This window comes from Garra rufa, chromosome 14 (assembly GCF_049309525.1).
Source record: "Garra rufa chromosome 14, GarRuf1.0, whole genome shotgun sequence".
In the NCBI taxonomy this organism is placed as follows: domain Eukaryota; kingdom Metazoa; phylum Chordata; class Actinopteri; order Cypriniformes; family Cyprinidae; genus Garra; species Garra rufa.
Window position 1 is genome coordinate 41,036,301 of NC_133374.1, and position 14,288 is coordinate 41,050,588.

At 33.8% G+C, this 14,288-nt stretch overlaps 1 protein-coding gene across 1 annotated transcript in view; it reads right to left on the reverse strand.

Moving 5' to 3' along the window:
• Nucleotides 1–12,544, reverse strand: part of mindy4b (MINDY family member 4B) — a 24,093-nt gene extending 11,549 nt beyond the window's left edge. Inside the window, exons 1-5 of the mRNA XM_073817414.1 lie at nt 12,332–12,544; nt 4,324–4,418; nt 4,214–4,241; nt 2,247–2,423; nt 1,725–1,844 (exon numbers count right to left, since the gene is read on the reverse strand). Coding sequence (XP_073673515.1) covers nt 1,725–1,844; nt 2,247–2,423; nt 4,214–4,241; nt 4,324–4,418; nt 12,332–12,544 — 633 coding nt within the window. The remainder of the gene's footprint in view (nt 1–1,724; nt 1,845–2,246; nt 2,424–4,213; nt 4,242–4,323; nt 4,419–12,331) is intronic.
• Nucleotides 12,545–14,288: the final 1,744 nt, after the last annotated feature.

Sequence of the window (14,288 nt, forward strand, 5' to 3'; positions counted from 1 at the left end):
AAACTCTATTGAATTCACTCTATGAATTTAATATGCACAGATTATTATTTAAGCTACAAAGGTTATATATGCAAGAGCAGTTAGTAATTTTCTCTTTGTCTTTTGTTCATGGCCTGACAAATATGCATAGTGTGATATGTACATTTGGGTTGTTTTGATAAATTGCACAGCCCTATTTTATACCCATATGTGACCCTGGACCACAAAACCAGTCCTAAGTCGCTGGGGTATATTTGTAGCAATAGCCAAAAATACTTTGTATGGGTCAAAATTATTGATTTTTCTTTTATGCCAAAAATCATTAGGAAATTATGTAAAAATCATGTTCCATGAAGATTTTTTCTAAAATACCTACTGTAAATATATCAAAATGTAATTTTTGATTAGTTATATGCATTGTTAAGAACTTAATTTGGACAACTTTAAAGGTGATTTTCTCAGTATTTTGATTTTTTTGCACCCTCAGATTCCAGATTTTCAAATAGATGTATCTCAGCCAAATATTGTCCTATCCTAACAAACCATACATCAATAGAAAGCTTAATTATTGAACGTTCATATGATGTATACATCTCAGTTTTGTAAAATTTAACCTTATGACTGGTTTTGTGGTCCAGGGTCACATATGTCCAGAAGAGTGGCATGCAAATTATTTGACTCGACAATTCTCATTGGCCTTTTATGAAGTATCAGAGGTGTTTGGGGATCCCAAGAGTGTCACCACTGACAAATAAGAAACCAAACTACTGAACCATGCTAAATCAACAGTAAACTGTTTTTAACTTTTTTAACTCATTAATGATGCAGTATTGTCTTTTTAATGCTGCTTCACAACATTACCCAATCATTATTTTCCTGTTTATCACTGTAAAGCTGCTTTAAAACAATTTATTTTGTATAATATAAGTGAAGGTGACTTGTTCACCTGAATTAGTTTCTGGAGTGCTCTTAATATAATTGTGCTTTCTTATAGCATCCTAATGCCAGTGTAATCTGCTAATGACATGCCCCACACTTCACTACCTGAGCATAATGGGACGCATATTTACTTGGCTGCCTTGGCTTAATCGTACCAATGATCTGTGGTTAAGAAAACGGCCAACATTTCAAGCTCATTATGCAATAATGAGGTGGCGGGTAGTGATGCAATGTTCAGACAATGGTGTCGTGCTAATCAATCTGAAGTCATGGCATCTCCATGAAAAAGACGTAGGAGAAGTGATCTACTAAAACATGTAACACAATCCTTCTATGCTTATATATCGTGCAGTTCTGGCAAAGAGGAAGTAACTTTATTTAAGGTCAGCTGTCTCAAGTTTGGGCTTTACTAGAAGTACACTCTTAAAAATAAAGGTGCTTCATAATGCCATAGAGGACTATTTGTCTAAATGGTTCCATAAAGAATCTTTAACATCTGAAGAACCTTTCTGTTTCACCTTTTCTTTTTGGAGAAAGAAGGTTCTTCAGATTATAAAAAGGTAAAAATGATAAGAGATGGTTTTTTGAAGAACTGTTGACTGAATGGTTCTTTGTGGAACCAAAAATGGTTCTTCTATGGCATCGCTGTGAAGAACCTTTTAAAGCACCTTTATTTTTAAGAGTGTAGTTTTCCAATTCCACTAATGGCACGACAAGGACAAAGATTATTACCTTCACAGCTCCGAGTCCAGAGTTTACTAGCTTAGAAAAATGGTATATCTAAATCATCATGTGCTACTCACCACCCTCTCAGTCTCCAGAGCATATGCCATGTCAGAGAAAGGCTCACGAAACTTGAAGAATGATTTCTTCCACTCATAGTTGAATATATGGAAGGTGTTCCCAAATAAAATGTTTCTTAAACCCTGTATGAGAGACAAAACAAAATAAAATGTCAGAAGTGTAATAATAAAGGGAGGAGAAGTGATAGTGATATTTTTTATACAATAAAAACAACACCCAAGTTCCAGCTAATATCACTAAAATGTAGGTTTGGAACCTTTTTATTATTATTATTATTTAAATATTTTTTAACATGATACTTTTTGGAAAAAATATAAGTGGTTCTTCCATGGAATTAGCAGCAGTTATGACTATATGACATTACCCTGATCTATTGCTTAAAGTCCTAATAAATAAACTATGAGTCTATATCCTGTCTTTTGTCTTCAGGACACACATATACACACACAGCGTAAGTCTGTTATGAGACACATGGGAGGCAAGAGAGCGAGGGTCAAGTGACAGGGTCATGTTCCACGACTCACCACCGCCAGCTCTGGTGACAGCGGTTGCCCACCCAGACTCGGAGACACTAAGAGGGTTTGAGGAATGGAGTAGGGTGCTGTGAATTGGTCGTACTGTGCACCGATGTGATGGGCCGATGTGGCAGGTCTAGAAGAGTCGTCACTGTCCTCTTCAGATTTGATCTTCTCACTAGGTCTCTATACAAGTGATAAAATGAAAATCTACAGTTGGTTAAGTATACCTTCTACCTTGTCTTACCCTTAATGACTTTTATTATATAGTTGTGAAACATTTTAGGCTTCCTGACCTAAGACAAAGGATCCTAAGTTGTTGTTTTTTTTAATGATTTTTAATAGTAAATAATATTAAATACAAAAAAAAAAAAATCTGTTTTAGTATATTTTAAAATGTTACATTGTAAATAAATTGTACAAACAGAAATCACTCTTCTGTCTCATTTAAACAATTTTATGTGTCCTTGCTGAATAAAAATATTATTATTATTATTTTAATCAATCAAACAATCAATCAAACCAATCTTAACCCAAACAGGTTTCCACAAAAATATTAAGCAGCAAAAACTATTTTCAACATTGATAGCATATAATGACTAGAGTAATGATGCTGAAAATTCAGCTTTGGTATCAACGAAATATATTGCATTTTAAAACATTAAGACAGAAAATTATTCATTTTTTAAATTGTAGTAATATTTTGCAATATTACTGTTTTTACTGTCTTTTTAATCAAATAAATGCAGCCATGCTGAGCTTAAGAGACTTCTTTGAAAATAAATAAATAAAAATAAATATGAAATACTCCAAACTTTTCACCAGTAGTGTATGTACAAGTTACATTACATTTTTGTTTAATTTTAATATTTACACATTTGAAAGAGAGCACTACACACTACTTTTTAAATAAACTGCTTAAAATAAAATCTCACTTTTTATACAATAACTATCAACAATTATTATTATTATTATTGAAGTAGTATTATTATATCGTTCTTCATGTTGTCTCTTTCTAACCTCTTCTTATAACTCTTTAATAAACAAAAATCCCAAAAGCAAATCTTATGAAGACACCAGGTTTGAGATGAATGAGCCATCAGTGGATAACTCACATCTTGGTTTCTCTTCACATCCTCTTGAAGAAGCTCTATGTAGCTCAGTCTGGAGTGCTGCAAACTCTTGATGGTTTGCAGAAGATCCTGATAATCCGCCATGATGGGCTTTGCATGCAATCTACTACTGCATGTAAATTTGGTTTCACACATGGCATTAGTGATATGCTCAGTAAAATGCCTTAGAGGTAATGTGGTAGCAAAAACAGGATTGCATCCACGCAGGCACACGCATGCTCTCATTTGATTGGATGACTGTATGTCATGGGAGAAATGACATACAGCCACCTGAGAGCACAGTGTCTGAAGTATCAATTATCGAAACAATTACCAATGACATTGGCACATGGGATGTTACATTTCCGTTCGCAAGATTTAAGAGGCGTTCACACAGATACGTTCTTGCATTTAAAAAACAGCTGCAAGCACAACAGAATTAAAAAAAAAAAGCTATTGGACGTGTTTTTAAATGTAAAGCAGAAATGTTTTACCACAAAAGTAAAGTTCTGTCATCATTTACTCACACTTCAACCATTTCAAAATTCACACTCCAAATATTCCAACGTAGGCTACTATAAATTAATTCACAAAACAGACTTAACTTGTTCTTCCTTATATTTTCTTACGTTTCTGATTTATTTTATTTAGATTTTTCAAGGGTCAATTAGCCATTAATTTACTGTAATACATGGAAAAGTTTAGCCAAAGTCTTCAAAAATGATCTTGTGTTTCAAAGAATAAGAATAATCATACCCATTTGGAACGACGTGAAAAACAGACAGTGCTTTCTCTAGAAAACACAGCGCTTGACGTTACGCAATAAAACAAAAAGTAAACACATAAAAAACGACTGACACTTACTTTAACATAGCCCTGTGGTAATTCCAACCTGTAAGGTAAAAACAGGTTAAATAAACATGGAGGGTCGCTGGGCAGCAGAAGCAGACAGCAGAGAGCGAGCGTGCGCGTACCCGCGGGAATTAAATATCTCTCTCCATTTATCCAATTCCGCGATCTGCTGGAGGATGTCATCTATTTCACAGCTCGCCTCCACATCAGCGTTCATCTGCAGGTGACAGGTAACATCACATCAGCGTTAGTTCGAGTCGACTTTTCCTGTCTCGTGTTCAGCAGGAGTCCAGGTGAGACGGTCTCACAGGTCCCCCGGAAACACAAAACAAAACATTATACAAGTGGACAAGCGTCTTGAACCGATATAAAGTTGGTTCAATGTTGTCAGAGATTCAGCCTTGGAAATCTCTAATAGTTCTTTGAGCACAATGACAAGAAATATTCTACGTTCTAACTGTTTCCAAATGTAGAAGAGAACACGCAATATGTTTTATTTGTTTTAATCTGCCTTAAATAAATAAATTTTAGAATGCACAGTTTGATATGTAAACTCCAGGTGGTGTGTCTGGTTACTTGTTCAAAGATCAACATTTACAGCCATCTTTCACTATCAAATGTAAATCAGGATGTACGCTATTGAATTAAATTTGAATCTGTTAACACATTCATTTTTGGAACATACAGTTTTGCCAGCTCAAATACAAATAGTCTTGTTACTGGTTCATAGACGAACCATTAAATGTTGGTTTTATTCACAAAACTATAACACAGCACATGATATTGAAATATCAACGAGTAGGTAAATCAATGTAAAGTACATACGTTCTTCCATCTTAACTTCAAAGAATGTGTCTTATTACTGATTCCTAGAAGAACATTTTAGTGGTGGTTTTAGTCATGTATCTGCAATAGAACACATATTATTGAACAAGAAAGCACTACATAATTTAGTTAAAAATAAATACAAGCCTCTGTCTCAGCTTCAAAGGCTGTGTCTTGTTACAGATTTCATAAAAAACATTTTGCAGTAGTTTTCATTGTCAAAAATGATGCAGAAGTCACGCTATTGCTATTAAAATATAGCTTACAAAACCTTCCAAAGAGTGTCCTGTATTACTGCCCCCTAGAGGAACATACTGCTGTTTTGACTGAGTTTGATATTCAAACTATTTAAATAAATTCATTTAAAATGCATACAGTTTTCCATCTCAACTGCAAAGGAGGTGTCTTGTTCCTTGGGCCTAAAAGAGCATTTCCATGCAAGTTCTACCGTCATATGTAAATCAGGATACATGCCATTGAATTAAATTCAAATCTGTAAATAAATTTATTTAAAATGATTGCAGTTTTCTTACTCAAATCTAAAGGGTGTGTCTTTTTACTGATTCCTAGAAGAACATTTTGGTGGTGGTTTTAATCATGTAACTATAATAGAACACATACTATTGAACATGAAAGCAATACATATTTTCCTTAAAAATAAATACAAGCTTCTGTCTCAGCTTCAAAGGCTGTTTCTTGTTACAGATTTCATAAAAAACATTTTGCAGTAGTTTTCATTGTCAAAAATGATGCAGAAGTCACGCTATTGCTATTAAAATATAGCTTACAAAACCTTCCAAAGAGTGTCCTGTATTACTGCCCCCTAGAGGAACATACTGCTGTTTTGACTGAGTTTGATATTCAAACTATTTAAATAAATTCATTTAAAATGCATACAGTTTTCCATCTCAACTGCAAAGGAGGTGTCTTGTTCCTTGGGCCTAAAAGAGCATTTCCATGCAAGTTCTACCGTCATATGTAAATCAGGATACATGCCATTGAATTAAATTCAAATCTGTAAATAAATTTATTTAAAATGATTGCAGTTTTCTTACTCAAATCTAAAGGGTGTGTCTTTTTACTGATTCCTAGAAGAACATTTTGGTGGTGGTTTTAATCATGTAACTATAATAGAACACATACTATTGAACATGAAAGCAATACATATTTTCCTTAAAAATAAATACAAGCTTCTGTCTCAGCTTCAAAGGCTGTTTCTTGTTACAGATTTCATAAAGAACATTTTTCAGTAGTTTTCATTGTCAAAAGTGATGCAGAAGTCACGCCATTGACATTAAAATATAGCTTACAAAACCTTCCAAAGAGTGTCCTGTATTACTGCCCCCTAGAGGAACATACTGCTGTTTTGACTGAGTTTGACATTCAATCTTATAAATTATTTAAAATCAATAGTCTTCTATCCTAACTTCAAAAGGTGTGTTTTGTTACTGGTTTCTAGAAAAACATGTTGATGGTGGTTTTAGTCACAGAACTATAATAGAACACATACTATTGAAAATTAAACCAGTGCATGAAGTAGTTTACAATAAATAGTTCATTGTTCAATTGTTCAATAGTTCAGTGACATTCAAACTTATAAATTAATTTAAAATCAATACAGTATTTTATTTCCACCTCAAAAAGTGTGTCTTGTTTTTGATTCCCAAATTAACATTTAAATTCAGGTTTTACTGTCATACACCATTCAGGACACATGCGATTGAATTAAATGTTAAAAAATCCTGTAAATCCCTTTTTTTCCCCTTTATTTGTCTTGAGTAGTTAAACTGTCCACTGTTCTTAAACATATAAACATCTACATTCTATAAACATCTCCAGGTCTCACAAAATCTTTGGGTAAATCGTAGTAATTTTGTCTTCTGGGATTTTTTTTTTTTTTTTTTGTCCTGAAGCTTCTGACATAATATGTATATCATATATACATATATAATATGTACATATGTATCTATATGTAAACATCTTTGATGCAAAATGTCTTACTTTAGGACTTTAGAACAGTAAAAAAAAAATGCATTTTGTGTGATCCCTCTTATTTTGGTTAAAATAATAATAATAATAAAAAAAACATTTAGCAGATTCTGCAAGGGTTATATGTAAACTTTTTTAGGACATATATGTAAAGTCCTAGTAGTGAAGTCAAATAAGCCCTTTGTACTCTACGACAGCCAGCAAATGTTTATATTTATTTACTGTTTACCAACTGTTACTTAATCAAAAACATTTAAATGTTACCCTCCAAAATAAGCAATTTAAATAGATAAATACATTAATTAATAAACAAAAATCTGTAATTCTCATTTTTTCACATTTGTCATTTGCACTCATCCAATAATTGTAATTATTGAACATTATTTTTGCTGTTTAAATAACTTCTGTAATGGTTTATTATTATTGGTTTATTATTAAATATTACATTTATTTATTTATTTCTTAATATCAGTGTTCATTGAGCTATGTCATTCCCTGTTTGAATGAATTTTCTATATTACATATCGGTGAAATAACAAATGGGACCATCCTCAATATTTTACTCAAAAGTATAGTAACTTTCAAACAACAACAACAACAACAACAAAACACCTAGAAAAATATACTGCCTCTCTTAAGAGTGCTAGTCTGTACTATTTAGATGGTGGTAATGCATAATGAAATATGTATCTATGTATGTTTATTTATATCTAGAGATACATTGTAATTTGCTACATTGTAGTTCGTATTGTTCCATACTCATCATAATTTATGTATTATGTATCAATAAAATAATATACTATATATGGACTTTTTGTAAAACAGAATTTTTTTTTTTTTAAAGAAACAAAACAGACCCTTTCCTGTGCATGATTTATAAGCCTGTTTCCTCATGGGGACCTGAGAAATGTCCCCACAAGGTCAAAATCTACTGGTATTCATATCCTTATGGGGACATTTGGTCCCCACAACGTGATGAATACCAGGTACACACACACACACACACACACACACACACACACACACACACACACACACACACACACACACACACACACACAAAGTTTGACATAAATGTAGAGGAATTTGTTTATCTATTTATTTAGCCTGTGATGAACTGATGCTGACTGCTTTACAATTAGTGAAATGCATATGAACTAAAATTGTAGCTCCAAGATGTGCTAGGTTTATTTAATAATAGCATATAGTACATTTTTTAAATATAATAAAATGCCATAAGTAATTGAATCAAACCTTTACAATTAATGTGCAAGTAATAGCAATCCCTATAGTTTACAGCATTAACGGAGATATAATTCATTCCTTAAGAAATGTTATATTTTAATTGATTTAAAGGATAAGTTTACTTCCAGAAAAACTATTTAGAGATAATGTACTCACCCCGTTGCCATCCAAGATGTGCATGTCTTTCTTTCTTCAGTCGTAAAGAATTTATGTTTTTTGAGGAAAATTTTCCCCATATAGTGGACTTCTATGGTGCCCGTGAGATTGAACTTAAAAATGCAGTTTAAATGCAGCTTCAAAGGGCTCTAAATGATCCCAGCTAAGGAAGAGCGTTCTCTTATCTAGCAAAATTGGTTATTTTCTAAAAAAACATACAATTTATATTTTTTAAACTCAAATGCTCGTCTTGTCTAGCTTTGTGTGTACTCTGTGTATTCCAGTTCATGACAGTTAGGGTATGTCGAAAAACCCATCTTATTTTCTCCTGCAACTTCAAAGTCGTCCTACATCGCTGCTTTACCTTTTTTTGTAAAGGGTGTTTCACTTTATAAACACTGGATCCGTACTTCTGCAGCATTGTACTGTAGGACGATTTTGAAGTTGGAGGCGAAAATGAGATGGGAGTTTTTCGACATACCCTGTCTTGAACTAAAAATCCACAAAATGCACTCAGAGCTAGACAAGACGAGCATTTGAGGTTAAAAAAGTATATAAATTGTCTTTTTTGTTTTAGAAAATAACTGATTGTTTCGCTAGATAAGACCCTTCTTCCTCGGCTGGGATCGTTTAAACATAATTTCTTATCAATTGAAGAAAGAAAGACATGAACATCTAGGATGACAAGGCGAGAGTAAATTATCTGTATTTTTTTATTTTTATTTTTATTTCTGGAAGTGAACATCTCATTTAAAGACAGAGCCACAGTTGTTCAGTTAATCTGTTGAAAAAGAAGCTATTTAATTTTTAGTATACATACCAAAGAGCAAGTGTATAAAAAGTGGAAATTCAGAAAGCCTAGTCTTAACAAAATCATAATTTGCTCTTTGGTTACAGTGCCATCTACTGATGCACTGTTATAGTGTCTTCTACTTTGCTAAGGTTACAACTTAAAGGATAACTATTGCCGAAATGCAACCTGGGCTGTTTTTTTTTTTTTTTTTTTTTTTTTACTGTAAACGAGACACACTTATATATAAAAGCATAATTACGACAAACAAGCCATTTTTGAGATTGACCGTAATTTCGTTTTGTGGTCAATGGCCAGTGAATAGGAGTACTAGGGGCATAACTTTGAGCGCATCAAAATCGATATTTTTACAACACTAAGAAGGCTCGACACACCATGAAACTTTGCTCGAAGTATTGCCTGGGTCTCTACACATGAACTCCAGCATTGAGAACATTGTTTGTGTACACAGAGTTTACTAAAAAGAAAGGTTTTGAACAACTCACTTTCACTGTTTGAGTTTCCGCTCGCGGCCGTCTTGCCAGTCAAGAAGTGTCCATCTCCGAATGCGAGGATGGATAGCTCCTAAAGCATATTTCCATGAAAATGTACGGCTAATTCGTTGTTTTGTCGCAAGTGAAAAACAATATTAACCTTCTAGTTGTAAAAAGAGCCTCATATAAGCCTAATATTTCATCCTATGGAGTCCATTCATTCGCATTCGGACACTTCTTGACTGGCAAGACGGCTGCGAGCGGAAACCCAAACAGTGAAAGTGAGTTGTTCAAAACCTTTCTTTTTAGTAAACTCTGTGTACACAAACAATGTTCTCAATGCTCGAGTTCATGTGTAGAGACCCAGGCGATACTTCCAGCAAAGTTTCATGGTGTGTCGAGCCTTCTTAGTGTTGTAAAAATATTGATTTTGATGCGCTCAAATTTATGCCCCTAGTATTCCTATTCACTGGCCATTGACCACAAAACAAAATCACGGTCAATCTCAAAAACGTCTCGTTTGTCGTAATTATGCTTTTAGGTATAAGTTTGTCTCGTTTACAGTAAAAAAAAAAAGTTATCGTTTAAGCTGTGTCACAAAAGTTCAGAATGGAACATGCATTTTGCATTTGGAAGACGTAAACCAGTGAATGATGCATATCAGATATTATCAAAAAGAAAAAATGCAAGTACAGACATACAATGAACACATTTTCTGGTTAACCAACAATCCAGACAGATATGACTGTATGGAGGTTCTGTGCTCCGGAAGTAAAGAGGTGGTGTGTGAAAAGATTAAGGGGTTATGTTTTTGTTTTCCCACGGAGTATAATAGCAAATGAAGAAAAGAAAAAAAATATAGATAGATAGATTCAATTGAATTAAATTTGCAAGTAATTTTGAATAGAAGGTTGAGCTGTTTATTCTACATAGCTAAAATTCAAATATAGTTCGTTTATCATTTATTTATTTTTACAGACTCCAAATGACTTTTAAATTGAGTCAACCTGAATCTATGTCACACAACCACAAAAAGAAAAGCCATACCTTATTTCTTCTAAATGAGTTTCAGGCTGCGTATCTGCGGGTTCAGGTGAGAGTCCTTTAAACTCTGTTTAAAGTTCAAACCTCAGTGTGACATGACTTTTATAAACCTGACACTTTATATTCAGGAGGCAGACAGACACATGGCTGCACAACATGACAGAGAGCCTTCTTTCATTTTACAGTTTCCTGGCAGCAGGTGGAGTACTTTGTTTCTTTTCTGTTGGTTTGAATTCTGTGCTAACAAAGCAGTGTTCTTTCATGATGTCTTGAGTGATGAGAGCCGCTTTTCTCTTCTTTCACAGCATTGTTCCTGGATGCCTGAAACCTACCAAATACATTCATACAAACTTTATACTACAGTGTGATTGTTTGTCCATTCAATATGATACATATAAAAGTCAATGTGTTATGAAAGAAACTAGAATACTTTGTATGATTTTATTTTGAGTAAAGGCACAGAATTCATAGTGACCAGAAAGGCTGCACTCTCATGACAATGATGAAAACAGGTGTCAGAATTGACACAGAAAACATAATTGTGTTTTTTAAATATATTTTGTGTATTTTTGGCCCTTCTCATTACTACTTTTTACCGCTCATTTTAAAAAATATATATTATTATATTTAATCCACTTTAACTGAATGATTTTAAATCTGTTTAAATTAGCATTTGAGAACATTTCCGTGTTTAAGTACCAAAAACAGATTTATTAAACATCACATTTATAGTATGAATAAATGCACATTGGCACAACGTTAGTGTCTAAACACACAAACAAGGACAAGGACAAACAAGAAGTATTTATGAAAAGAAAATGCAAATACAAAAACAAAAACAAAAATCCATATTAATCATCAAATACTATAAGTGATAAATCAATATCAATTGGTACATCTGTCTGATATTCTAAAGCCATGGAGTTGGATGCATATGCCTGAATGATGAAATGAGAAAATAATAATAATAATTGTATTATATTAATAAATTTGATCAATTTCCATGCATGTTTTATTTAAATTAGATATAGGCATATATAAAAACAGAAATTTTAACATGACTACACAGTGGCCCTAAAAAGCCAAGAAAGCATAAAATGTATGCCGATAACAAAATAACAAACCATGTGGCATCTATAAACAAATAATGCTACATTGTATCTGAAAATCAGTTATTTAAAAAAATAATTTATAATATGCTATTATAGTTTTTGTTAACGTTTTAGGTTTTCTCTTTAATTTGAGTAAATTTGTTGTGTTTTTGCCATTTAGTAGTAGTAGGACTATTTTGTATATTGTATAGTGTCCATTTTTAGTTTATTTAATTTAGGTTATTTTAGTATTTCAAACTAAACAAACAGGGTTTTTTTATTTCATTTTAGGTATTGAAAATATTAATTGTCTGGTGGGTTACAACTTCTTTTGGTGCAATGTTATGCTTAAATAAAAGTGTGCCTGTACAATTTTTTAAACAAATGGTGCTGGTTTGATATTTTGTCATCTAATGCAAGGACATTCATTCATATTTAAGTGTGGCTTAAGTGTCAAAACACTTTCTGGGGTCACTGAAGAATTGCCAATTGTCACATCCCTTTGTGCCACAACTGGATTATAAAAGATCCACAACCAAAGGAAACTGCCATGTCCCCAGCCAGACTGGAAACTACAGGGTGTTTTCATCAGCCGTTTGAAACGGCGAGCGTTGATTGTTCGAGTGATTGACAGAATGAATGCTCCATCAGCCTCACTCCCGCCTCCCCGCTGCGAGATAAGAACCCTTCTCTCCAGACATGCGGGCATCTCCAAGTTCAGCACCACACATGGTCTCAATAGCTTAAGAGGCTCAGATGGGTTCGGCTGTAAACAAAACGGATGCCGCTATTTGGAAGACTCCTATTGAGAAGTGCCAGTCGCCGCGGTAGGATGTCGTGTGCAGGGGAGGATGTAGAACAAAAGAGCTGATCAGTACATGAGATCCGCCGCTCCTGTGCTCGCATCAGACTCTTTGGCCTCCTGAAAGGGGAACTGGATCCCGGCCAGGCGGATAAGCAAGACGTTGAGGCCGTGCACGAGGAAGGTGAGGAAGATGAGCCAGAAGGATCTGTCGTACCTCTCGTTTTGCGTCTTGTAGACGAAGCTTGCCTCGTTGAAGTTAAAGATGATCTCGGTCAGGTGGTGCAGTTTGACCTCCGAGGAGAACAGGATGAGGACCATGCAGGCGCAGAAACCTGTTGGGGAAAAGAATGATGGATTTTGCCTAATGAATAAACGTAATTATTTTCATGCTTTTTACCATGCAATGAAAGTCAATAGGGCCCGAAGCAAAACTGGGCCCTTATTGACTTCCTCAAACAGATTTATAACGATGCAGGGCCAAATAGGGCTGTGAAATGAATCGAAATTCAGTTTTTGATTTCGGGCTTCAAATGATCATGAATACAGTAATCGAGATGAAACAATTATTGCGCCCCATTCCGCCCCCTTTCCAGTGGTGCACTTTCGCTCCTCCATAAAAGTCTAATCTCACATGCACACCAGCAAAATCATGTAACGTGACTTTCCTCAAACAGGACTTGCTTGATTTATTAATGTTTCTTTGATGTTGTGTTTTTAAAAACGAAAAAGAGAACTTTTGCTGTTCTGTGTTTGCGCTCAGCAGAACTTAGAAAAATCCCAAGATGCGCACCTAAACAGTAAAAATATTTCAAAACGAGGCGCTTGGTGATTGTTCATGTAAACCCTTGTCAGTTCTGTCTTAAATGATCATAAACAGTTGAGAATGAAAATACGTGTGCAACAGTATATTGGATCCATGTGGGACTTAAAGCAGCAACAAATAATATTCCTTCTGCCGTCTCAGTGCTTAATATTAATAAAGCGTAAAAATACAAAGAAAAAAAAATCTCACTGCTCTTAAATTAAGGACTTTTGTAGTTTTTAATAAGAAACAAAGCATGTTTAATTCTTAGTGAAGACGCTGTTTTATTTAAAATTCAAATAATTACATTCACTTTCTGTAGTAGGCTGTTTGACTACTTTAGACTTGCATAAATGTATTAAGTTTTTTTTTTTTTTTTTTTTTTTTTTTTAAACATCATTTTTTTTCTGTTGTATTGCTATCTTTAAATTAATCACTAATATAAAGTTTTGGACCCAGTCACAATCGTGTGAAATAATCATGATTAAAATATTGACCAAAATAATAGAGATTATGATTTTTGATAAAAATCGAGTAGCACTAGGGCCAAATGACTTATTTTAGGTTGAAATATTTCTTTAAATAAGAAAAACCTCAGAGCAACCATTGTTCAAGTTTAGCTGACGCTTAGGTTTTTACCACATCCCTTTACTGTAAAGGAACTTATCTTGCCATTTATAGATGCATTTTATTTCGGCAAGTATACATAACACTTTAAATCCATTTAGCTTTTTTAGGGCCTTCAGATACACCTCTAAATGAAAATCTGTCTGCCCTTTTTATGCAATGCTACACTTTTAAAATAAAGGTGCTTCACGATGCCATGGAAGAACCTTTTTTTTTTTT